The sequence below is a fragment of the Orbicella faveolata genome, unplaced genomic scaffold (assembly GCF_042242905.1).
Source record: "Orbicella faveolata isolate gen_17 unplaced genomic scaffold, um_ofav_v1 contig_13, whole genome shotgun sequence".
NCBI lineage: Eukaryota > Metazoa > Cnidaria > Anthozoa > Scleractinia > Merulinidae > Orbicella > Orbicella faveolata.
Genome location: NW_028301540.1, coordinates 4522308 through 4534226, shown reverse-complemented (window position 1 = coordinate 4534226; position 11919 = coordinate 4522308). Strand labels below are relative to the sequence as shown.

Here is an 11919-nt window from a genome sequence, read left to right as displayed (position 1 = left end):
TCATGTTGTCAGAAAATACTTTATTTTTTTACACAAATGTTCTATATTAAATATATTTTAAGTTCTGAGGCCACAGTACTGTTTGTTTGGGAGTATAATCTCTATTACATAGAGGGATCTTGTTTGATAAAAGCACAAGAAAGTGGAAAGCAATATTTCTCTTTTTAACGCTAGCATCGGTACTTTGAGCAATCCATCTTCTTTCTCAGTGATTGCTGTACAATGTACAATGATAAAACAGGAGATTTTAAATAGCTAGGCCAAGAATGTATCTCAAGTTTTAAGCACATCACTTCATCATCAATGAGGAAGAAGTAGTAGTGGTATTTTGCCCAAAGCATTGCCCTAAGCAACAAAAATCAAACTTACTTGCTTCAAGAAGAAAGTGAAATAAATATAGTAAAACTAAAACGTTCTCTGACTAAGAATATTTTGAAAACACAAGCTTTGCAGTCTTTAAAAGGTGAAATGATGAAGGCGGCACCGAAAATTCTAGGATATAGTGTGATAAAAAGATTGTAGATTAAAATTAAGAATTTTTGCCATAAAGAATATTAGTTATTGTCCACACTGGGAGCCATCATGGTTTGCTAGCATTCTATTTTAGTAAAAATTCCTAATTTTATTTTATTATATTCTTTATATCACTCTATATTTTGAATTTCTTGTGCCTATTGAAACACTTCACTCAATGAAGACTACAGTTAATGCAGTCAAAAGCTTGTGTTTAACAATTAGTTTTGGCCAGAAAACGTTTTAATTTTTAGTGTGACCTATCCTGGCTGCAGCCCCTCAACATTTTCATGAAACTAACATATAGGTCAGTACAAATAGCTGAATATAAAGACAAGAAAGACAGAAAAAATAAACTAGTACCCATGTTGAGGACAAAACATTGAGCTACATACAGCGTGAAAGAGCTTGCAAATACAACAAAAACAAAAATCCAAAGGTTTCAACACACCCCAGGGATTTCTTTGAAAAAACACCGTAGAATTTAAAGTTTTCGTAACATGGCGACAAGAAAGAAATACCCTGAAAAGGGACTGTTAAATGTTGAATCACAACATACAAAACCAACCAATTTGAGGAAAAGAAACTATAATCCACCTGAACATTCACAGAGAGTAATCGCAGTATTAATATTTCAAGCCATCTTTGAGACGAAGTTGCATAAATACGGTATAAAGTGTTCAGTGGTTTCCTCAAAATAACATCAGTTGCATTTTAAATGCAGTTCTAAATTTCAAATTCAGGTCACTTGTGGTAGTTTCAATATTCCACAATTATTAGTGATACAACCACAAAAAAACCAACAGGACTTTCATGAATGAATAAAGATTGTGGAATGTTTTAACTGGTCTAAAAATCGACAAGATGAAAAGGGAAAATATTTTGACAGTCAAACAAGTGATTCAGAACTCCTCATCACGTTGGTTCCAAATTAATTATGATTTCTCTTCAAATATGCAAAGTAAAGTCAATTTACAATACTAGGCCTGTAAATTTCATTCCTTTAGACTGTAAGAAGTTTTGTTTTCCCTATAAAGCAGTGTTGAGTGAATGCAAAAGTAGCATGATCCAATTGCAGCATGCAGTAAAACTAAAAGCCACAAGCAGCACAGGCCCACGGTGGCTGGGCTTCTGGGTGCTCAAAGAGCAAGCTATTTTTGTGTTCACTCCACACAGATGTTAAGAAACAGACTGATCACAGACCACAATATTTTCTTTCTGTGGAGAGTTGCACCTTTTTGAGAAAGGAGAGGAACGGCTTAATATTTACAGTGTCCATATTTACATAGTAGTAACAACAAGCTCTGTTTCTTCAGCAGTGACCAATCAAATTAAGCTGTTGCTAAAAAAATGTCATGTCTGGAAAATCTTCGCATAAATTGCAGACAGGTCCCTGATTTTTGCAGTCCACAAAGAAGTTGCATCTATAGACAGAGCGATAGATGACACATAAGCTTGTCACTTTCACCACATAAAAGATATTTTCCACATATTGCCCAAAATGATGTTAAAGAACTTTCTGCTTTGCTTGTGGGGGACAAACATAGGGCTCAACATGCCATTCATCTTAACCGCAGGTCACCCAAGGAAGTGTCATGATTCTGATTAAATGGACCACCAAATAACGATTGGTCTCTGTCAACTGGGAAAAGAAATGGATCTTCAGTGTTGTCAAGCTCATTGGGCCGTTGATAAGGTGCCCCTGCTTGCTTTATTTGCCCTTGAAGGAATGATGGACTAGCGGGACTAAGTGTCGGTGATGTAATATGAGATTGTTGAAAGTGTGTTGGTCTGTCAAATGTGAAGACACTCCCAAGGGTAGTGTGGGGTGAAATGTGAGGGGACATTGAGGGTGGAGAAAAAGGTGGTGACACTAGTCTCGATAATCCAGTTTGTGAAGAATTAAGTGGTGACGTAAATGATGATGAAGCTGGAGACGTGTTACTACTAACAATTGCTGACCAGGATCTTTGCGTAGGAGACAGGATAGCATCCATTGTCATGGACGGAGAGTGGAGATGATCAGAGGTAACACCATTGCTGTGTGACTTCAAGTCATTACTTCCTAGAAGTCCATGTGGAGGAGAGAACATGGGGTCTTTGTTAAGCGCAAGTTCTTTTATCTTGTTATTCTCCATTTTCATGTTGTTATGATGAATGTTTGGTGATAGAATGCTTTCAACTGAGTGGGAAGAAGCATTACTTGCATTAACCAGTTTCTTTGTTTCTCTTGGTTTAGAACCTTTGTTTGTCTTACTCTTGCTATTGAGTGGAGACAATTTAGTTCTGGCATCCGTCAAGCCTGTGCCACCTTGACTAGCACTAAGAAAGGCAGGGCTGTTTAACAACCCTGGTGTGTGTGTAATCACTGAAGCAGGCACAGAGTGTCCAGCTCCACAATTCTTGTCTTTGCCAGGATAAAGGCCTTTGATGGAAGAACTACCATTAGACACACCTGGGAAATTGTCGTTAAGAATGTCATGTTCACTTTCCTCATGTTCTAGCCCACCAAGAAGTATATCATCTCTTTGCTCAGATTCAAACATTGAAGAATCATATTGCTGAAAGTCATCGAGTGCTGGTGATATTGGAGAAGACGCACTCCCATGTGAATAGTCTGATGATAACGATAAACTGATATCTGGAGACAACATATCAGATGAATTGTCTGGACTAAATGAATTGTCCAAGCCAACAGGTCTTAAAGAATTGTTCGGTGTCTTTACTACTCTTGCCTTGTTTGGCCTTGGAGCAACAGGTTTCCTATTGAGCAGCTTTTTGGGGAGTTTCGGGACCTTCTGAGGTAAAGATGCCTTTGGTTGCGGTTTGCGGCGTGGTTTCTTCACAGGAGGTTTGATTACTCCTGGAGATGTCTTTGCTGCTGCTGCTGCAGCTTGAGCCTGGGCTTGAGCTTCCTGAAACTTGGCCTGCAAAAAATAAAACCATGTAGCTAATTTCTGTCATTTCTACGATAGGCGTGTGCTTTTTTGTCACCAAAATTTTTAGTAACCTACACATTCTCAAAAGGGAATTCTTGAAAGTTATGCCAACCTCAGACAACGTCAAGTGTTTTCATAACTGTCTTGAATTCTCCTAACCCCACTTGTGTTTAGATGAGGCTATCTAAACATGGAAAAAGTGCTCTACTACTTAATTGTGAGAGTAGAAAATACAAAATAAGGGTTAAACTACGAGTAGTCCCTCTTCTGCTTAGTCCGTCATGCATGACGCGAAAGAAAACCGCGAGAAAAAAATGGCCACGCGAAATCCTGGGGGCGAGGATCATGCAAAAGGAGAGACTACTGCCTAAGCCCAAGAGTTTGCCCTTTCATGGCTGAGTGATTTTTTGGTGTAGGATTTCTTATCTTGACATCCTCTTACTATCACCTGTTGTCATTAACCCCAGGAGATATCCTAAATAAAACTGCTCTACTCCTGCAAGACGTAACATGTCCTAGCATAAGCCAATCATATTTTTGCGTTGTGAGAGCAACGCACAATTCAAACTCTTGGGCTTAGGCGGTAGTCCCTCCTTTCGCACACTCCTCACCCCCAGGATTTTGCGTGGCCATTTTTTTCTTGCAGTTTTCTTTCGCATCACGCACGAGGGACTAAGCAAAAGAGGGACTACTCATAGTCTGAATAATGGTCAACCAAAAAGTTTTTAAAAATGGTTTATGCACAATGTCTTTTGGGGGGTTTAAGGTGGCTCAACTTTGAGAACTAGGTGCAATTTTTCAGGCTTAGAACTGCACTGTTTTAAATTGCTGCGCTATTTTTTAAGGTAACTCTCCACTATACCTTTCACAGTGTTAAGTCGTAAATTAAGGTTGCACTGTTCTGTTGCATAGCAACAAACTTGACCCACTTCTTACCATCAATTGCATCTATCTTAAAAACTAAGCCCATGATCCCATGTTTTTATTCTAAAAATCTTTTTATCAGCCACAAAAGAAGAAACAGGGAACATTAGAAAAAAATTCTGTGGAGTAGATTTTGCTTAAATTTAAAAAAAGTGGAAATTTCCAAGTTGGAGGAATTTCACTCCACAAATTTTTTTACAATTTCACACATGTATTACGCTTTTGCCGTTGAATATGTTTTTGCATTTGTTTAAAAAAGTAGGGTCGCCGGATCAGTTTTTGAGACATTAGCTTCGTGGATAAGGAATTTTTCACACACATTCTACACGCAAATTAAAATCTCAACTTTGCAAGATTGCCCCTTGTGCACCTGTGAAGGCAGTCCGTTGATCAGTAAAGCCCACAGTTCAATGCAAATAAACGCATATAGTGTTTTCTTTTTTTGCTGTTGTCTTTAGAAGCATAAGCAGTAGAAGAAGAGTACCATAAATATACCAAGGTGAAAAAGAATGGAGTAGAAAGAACAAAGAAAACTTGAAGTTAGAGTAGTTTTTTTCCTGCTGTTTTTCAAACTTGGCAGAAACAAAGTTTTACAAAGTAGGCCTCATGCCACCATGTTTGTTTTAAGTTTTGCAAACTTCAATCTCGTGACCCCTCAGGTGATCATGTGATGCTTTGCACTGAAGTGTGGGCTAGAGACCAGGTGTCTCACAGAAATATTACTGTTTTGAGTCACCTTAACTGTCATATTACTCACAGCATATTTAGAAACACTACCTTTTTCCTAGCATGCTCATCACAAAGAGGTCGCTCGTGGATAACATCAAACACTGGCACAGAACACTGCAAACCTCCGGGCCACTTTGCCGTGCACTGAGCATATAGTACCTGCTTGGAGTCATTCATTATATCTAACAATTTCCATTCAGTTAAAGGTGCTAACTCAGAATACAACTTTACAAGCTTTGTGTGAATCTCAACAGCCAAGGAATATACACTTTAAGCAAATGTTTTATGGGGGTGAGGACACTGAACCACCAACAAACAAACAAACTTGAATCATAAATGTTTCAAATTTTAGAATACTTGGCCATTATTCACAAACATACATACAATAATTTTAACTAATTTTGTTTGCCTAGCCACCCTTGCTACTGATCAAGCAAAGACCTCCATATCTAGAATCCCAGCAATTTTTCCTTAACTAAGTAGTACAACCCCTATCAGTTGCTGAAAAGATACGATCCTTGCAAAACTTGGTATATGGGAAAGCCATTTTATCACATTGCACATCATCCTTAGAAAATGCACATGCTTTTCTCTGGCATGCTGCTGGTCTTGGTCTGTCAATAAACAGAAACAATACTTACTACATCATTAATGCCTGATACATCATTCTAGAGGATGTCAGTAGCTGCCAAAATACTACTTGTAACAAAAATAAAATTTCAACAACTTGTGCAAAATGGTCATTTTCCTGTTGACGAAATTAACTTCTACTACAACGTTAGTGTCTGGTGGTCAATTTAGTTTGAAAGCATTACGCAAATGATCATTATCTCTGGGCAAATTTCTACCATGTTGACAATGAGTAAAATACAAGCTTTTAGTCAGTTGATGCACTGATCTCTAGATGAAGTGATTTGGGTTCAAGCCTAACAAAGGACATGGCAATGGGTTTTGTTTATCTATGCCTCTTATCATCCACGAGAATTATTGGGTCTTGAGGGTAATCGTTATGGACTAGCATCCCATCTAGGTGGGATGAAAATACTTGTCACTAAATGCTATTAAAATTAGAGGTGAGTGCCTTGTGGGACACTGGGCTTAAAGAGAGACATACTGCTAGCCAGCATAGCTGAGGTGGGAACTTGTTACAATAAGTTCTATTAGCAAAATCAAAACCATAAGGCTTATTTCAGGTACATTTGTAGTAGCTGGTAGCAATATACTGCCACAGAAACTTAAGAAACAGCAATGTAGACCACTTAAACTATCTCCCTCTCACCTTGTTTTCCTTGACTTCTTGCTATTTTCAAGTAAAGAATCCACACATGCTGAACTGTTACTGTGAACAGCCTTAACAAGAACACTACCAGATGCTAAAAGATCCTTGTAACGATTACGGCCTGACCGCAGTGTTCTCCGCAGCTGGTGAAGTTGCCTGCGAAGTTGGGTACTTAGTCTGGAAATCTTAGCAGTTCGTATATCAGCTTCAAGGCTAAAGAGAACAGAATGAAAACAAACTAAATTAATGATTAGTACTAGACTCATAAGTTCCACACTTTAGTCCGGCAGAGCAAGTCCCACTACTGTGTCAATACTGTGCTTCCCCAAAACCCGTAGCCTGCAGATATCTTGTTAGGGAGCATGAATTACCCTTTGAGTTTGCAATCACTCACCAAGCTGCTATGTTGATATAGAGTGGGCAGGGATGGGGTTGAGGAAGGGAAAAGAACTATTTTCTCTCCTTCCCCTGCCACGTCATTTGGCTTGCCTATCATCCACCAGCTTGGCAAAAATTTCTTTTTCTCCTCAAACTCCCTGTGCTCCAAAAATTGAAGATGGCAGCAAAATGTTTTGTGGAGAAATACCAAGCTTCCGCTAAAATAAACCTGCACAGAAGGTCACTAAAAACCAGGTTACATCCGGCATCTTATTGGATTGCCCTAACAGCTAGTACTTGTTTATACTTTCCAACTGTACTGAGTTCAAAAATGCACATTCACACTATAGTACACTCTTTCTATAATATCTTAAAAGATCACCAACACAAACAAACTGACCAGTTATTTTCTTTTCTGAGAGCATCGTAATCAAGATCACTGTCAGACGACAGCCATATTTGTTGCCATGGCATTTCATCACCCTCACTGGAACTATCATCATCTGAGCTGTCAATACCTGAAAGGAAATATATCAACCAGTTAAAGCAGTTTTCACCCGAGTGTTGAAATCAATTCTCATTTACCTTGGTTTTGCATTACTATGCTAAGTGATATGCTGGAAAACTTGCATCACTTTAATTTGTCGTCCAATCAGAAGTAAAAAAAAAAACAATAGGGACTTACTCGCACATATTTTCACCCGTTTTGCCACCGCTACATGTATTTGCTTCAAGTTTAATTGGTTCACTGGACTGTCTGGGCTACAAACTGTCCTTGAACATTTTATAAACAAAATAAGCCAAATGAGAATTTAAAGAATTAGTGCAGTGTGCACCCAATTTGGCTTCACAAACCTTGCTTTTTAGCAATGTTGAGTTTGATATACCAGCATAAGCGTTTAAGAATTTTGTGAACATAAAATACAGAGTACACAGAAAGCATTCGATTGCACCTCACACAACTCCTAACAACATATCAGTCACAAAACCTGTATAGTATTAGTGAATAGCGAAACTTATAAAGACATCTGGCACAAATTTAATTCTTACACTGGTTTACACATCTCAAACTCACTTGCCCACTGGCCAAAAACTCTCGTCTGGGGCAAGTGGACACCGTTTTTTGTCGCACCCTGCCAAGCAATTATAATTTGGTGGAGTTATTTTCCAACTAGATTTTCCCAATATAATTTCCGAACACCTGTTAGCTTGACAATGACTGATGTTGAAAACAGAAATTAAGCTTTGACAGTGTATTGTGGAAATTAAAGGAGTTCCCAGCCCCATTATTTCCATGGAGATGCCTACAATAACATGCAGAGCTAAGACCATAACATTTAAGGAAAAATACATGTTGAAGCGTTTTGCAACAACTATTTGTATCAAAACACACTGAAAGACTCTTTCTTTAACCCACAAACACTGAAAACTCAAGCCACTCTCTCTAAACTGCTTACATGTAGACTACAATATGTATTGTACATTCTAGGGTAAAACTTAATTGGAATTTCAAACCACATTATCTCGTTATTTGTGAAACTTTTAAGTTCTCTGCTTCCAGAAATAGCCTGCCCCATGAAAATTACGGCATATGATGTAAAGTGTTTTTATTTTCACCTAATTTAGCAGTTTTCAAGTTCACTTCTTTTAACATATGCTTTGGTTAAATTTCTAATAGCACGTCTATTTTCCTGATGATGATACCTGAATTTTCCAAGCTAAAAAACGCCATAGGTGCATAGCAAGAACACCAAACAAATCAGACAAAATAAGACACTGCCACCGAACAAGTTGTCTGCTCAAAATACAAGAAACGTGGCTTGAAAACTGGTGGATGTAACGCTCATCAAAACATCTTTTTCAGGGAAATCCTACGAGGAAACTGCTTCACATCTCATGATTATCTCATGTCCCTTACTTGACAGGAAAAATCCGCTAACTTGATAAATTCCAAATCTTTCTGCTCTCGTACAAAGCTTTATTAGATGTATTAGGTCAAATAGATTTCGTTAGAATAGCGAAACGATGACAAGAAAACGGGTGTCTTTAACCAAAGAACGTGGCAAAACGATGCCATGAAATAGGACAGAAGCTGGATGTTATTGTAACACGATATTCTCGTGTTTAAGATTATCGAGGTGCCATGAAATAATTCTGTACAAAAACACGAAAACGCGTGTACAGCAATAAAATTTCGTATATTCTTACCGTAAATCTTGAATAAATCTGCCCTATCCTTCTGCCACTTCCTTTGACTATCCTTCAACTCTTCGATCGCAGGAATATTCGTATAAGTTCTCTTCTGCGGTACATTTTTGGGCTTTTTTAAACGAAAAGGATAGAGTTGAGGGGGAATCGAAGACATGTTTGTCGAGGCAGGAGTCGTTAAAACATCTGTTCTTGCTTTACATTCAGAGGTCGACGAAGATGAATTCACTTCGTTTTCACATCCTTCGCCCGGTTTTTTCCGTCGATTCTTCTTAGGAACGATTCCCAACACTTGCAAATGGCTATTACAGTAGCTGAAAAAGTAAACGGAACGATAAAAGTTCGAATTAGAACGACCAAGCGACTGCTATATCGTGAGAAAGATTAGTTCGCTCCACTCCACGCACATCAAAGAAAGCGCGGAAGCGATTGAAAGATTGAAATTCAGAGAAGCGAAACAGAAAAAGAAAATACACATAAGCTTACATTCTGTCCTCGGCAAACGGTATGGGATTTGTACACTGATGTCCGTTGTATTTTGCCACAAACTGGCATTGTTTAAAAGGGGCATTTTTATCCTCCAACACATGACGAATACAGAAAGCGTAGCCATTGAGTCTCCTTTGCTTACAAAGCTTTTCGCTGTAACTGCACAGAAGTTTCCCGTCCAGCGGCGAAGAGTGGATGTTCTTTCCTTGAAACATAACGTTCGTCGCTTTGGTTTGCTCTTTCTTGGCACCAACATCAACTGCGAAAGGAATAAATTTACGAAAAATTAGAAACGACAAGACACCATCGAATATTAATCGAAAAATTAAAATGAATTTCAACGACCCAAATAGGGAAAATTACTCGATTTGTCCGCCATTCCCTAAACACAACAAGATGACGGTCGAAACCGAAGTAAAAACTTCATTTCAGCGTTGTTGAATAACGAAGAAAAGTTTCCTGTCGAACAAGATTCAGACGTGAAAGGACCGCTAAAATATGCATACAATTTTCCGTACGACTAGTTTATACAAACAATGCTTGCACGTACTTGTGTCGAAACTGTTCGTTTCAAACTTCAAAGGACCAGGTTTAGTTTGTATTTCCTCCATAAAGGTAAATGGAGCAGTTCTTCGTTCAACGAACGGCGAAAAGCGAACGTATAAGTCCGTTCCTTTGAGTGATTCCTACGCGCTCGCCATTGTGGCTTACGTTCAACTGCCGACCACTCGGTGATGAGCGAATGAGAAAATCACACACCCTATAAGCGCCCTTTTTTGGTACACCAAACCGTATTGAATGACACCTTGCTCGATACTCTGAAAACACAATTCGTTTTATTCCAGGCCAAAGAAGAAGGCATTTTCTCGTTAACTTGAGCCACCGAGATAAAGGACTGAGGTAGTTTCTGCAGGTTCGAGGAGCAAGGAAAATGGAAAAGATAAAAGCAAGATATTCGCGCGAGAGGCCCCTCTCCATTTTGGTGTTTTTTTCAGCCATGGGCTCTGGGGCGGGTCACATTCAAGAAGACGCCATTTTGCAACTGCGACAACAGGACTTCAACGACAACCAATCAGAAACGAGAATTACGCAGAACGAGGCCAAAAATTAATGTTGTCATAACAACCTCACCTGTGATTGACAGGTCAGACGTAAACAGCTTGGAAAACATGGCGGGAAAAAGTCAAACGTTCGTTTCTTTGCTCCGGGTCTTTGCTTCTGGGTTGTCAGAGCTCGGAGGCTCTGTCTTTAGAAAATTGCTCAATGTAAATCTCCTGAAAAATTAGAAAATTGTATGCTAAAACAATCTTTTCCGGAAATAAATTAATATCTCTGAGCCGTGCGTGAGTCATTTCACGATGTTTATGTCTTTAAGAAGCAATTTCGGAAGAAGCTATAAAGTCGAAGTGGATTTCGAAAATCAATTTAGTCGATGTATCGAAAATTTTCTTGGGGAACGATTCCACAGTGAGTTGGTCTCAGTTCAATTCTATTGCTATTTCCGTAATTATGCACGTGAAAATGTGCTGAAAGGGGTTGAGCTTATATTTCAGAATAATTTCATCACAGGAAGTTTTGTTATTTTTCTCGATCTTTTAGGATTTCTCGCAATGAGTCAAACTATGATATGTTCGTGGACTTTTCTGACTTGAAATATGGAGGAGCACTAGATTTTGAAGCGCACAGAATAATGAGACGCCAAAAGAAAAACACAATTTTCCGATGATTGCCATCAGCTGTCACTAAAATGATTTTTATTAAACTAATTCTTCCTGCAGTGACACAAATCACCTGCTATACATATGAAGGGAAGTAATTAATCAATATGCAGTCAGCTAAATCATTTTCCAAAATTGATTTTTGTTGTTGAAAAAGGAAGGTCCCCCTAAAGCAGTCTCAATGAGAATTTTAATTCAAACATTTCAACGATATATACTGGCTCTAAATCGTTTCGATGAAAAACAAAAATTCAAATTGGAGAAGAGGACATACATTAGCATTTTCGGTTATTTATTGTCTGAATACTTGTATCATTCTACGAAATGAAAAATTCGGTGAAAGAGGTAAAGCGCTTGTGAAACGAGAACAAATCAAGATCTAAATTGCTAATTTAGGGAAACCTCGTTAATTACCTGATGGAAGAAGATAAACGTATATAAATTATATAGTTATGAAAAAAGAGATAGATTGAAAGAGTAGGGTATTGGAAGTCCTTTCAATCCTCCACTTAACTTTTTTTAGGTTCACCACTAACTAACATCAAAATACTCCACAAAAAATAGTCCACTGAAAAAAGGAAAAGACAATAGCTACACTTTTTCTGGCAAGGATTTTACCAGTACTATAATATTAGTAGAAGACAAGATGACCTAAGGAAAATTTGCACATTGGTACCAGGACATATATTAAAAAGGGTACAATTGGTCCCATGCCAGTTTTGACCCTCTGAAAGTTTAGGGT

At 38.3% G+C, this 11919-nt stretch overlaps 1 protein-coding gene across 2 annotated transcripts; it reads right to left on the bottom strand.

The window, feature by feature from the left end:
• On the bottom strand, positions 1 to 10541 carry LOC110047911 (uncharacterized). Of its 2 annotated transcripts, none has more exons than XM_020753658.2 (8): positions 10010 to 10541; positions 9457 to 9718; positions 8971 to 9284; positions 7163 to 7280; positions 6385 to 6597; positions 5619 to 5719; positions 5154 to 5287; positions 1 to 3440 (listed from the first exon to the last, which is right to left on the bottom strand). In XM_020753658.2, the coding sequence occupies exons 1-8, from the start codon at positions 10068 to 10070 to the stop codon at positions 2076 to 2078; spliced, it is 2568 nt and encodes an 855-aa protein (XP_020609317.2). In that variant the 5' UTR covers positions 10071 to 10541; the 3' UTR covers positions 1 to 2075. The 2 variants fall into 2 exon arrangements, with proteins under 2 accessions (XP_020609317.2, XP_020609318.2); XM_020753659.2 differs by lacking the exon at positions 10010 to 10541 and adding an exon at positions 9823 to 9965.
• Positions 10542 to 11919: the final 1378 nt, after the last annotated feature.

Excerpts from the sequence above, each read along its gene's own strand:
- LOC110047911 (XM_020753658.2), bottom strand. The coding sequence starts at position 10,070 with ATGGAGGAAATACAAACTAAACCTGGTCCTTTGAAGTTTGAAACGAAC. Across the intron at positions 6,598-7,162 it reads CTCAGAAAAGAAAATAACTG|CCTTGAAGCTGATATACGAA; the intron begins GTCAGTTTGTTT and ends TGTTCTCTTTAG. Across the intron at positions 5,288-5,618 it reads TACCAAGTTTTGCAAGGATC|ATATAATGAATGACTCCAAG; the intron begins GTATCTTTTCAG and ends GGAAATTGTTAG.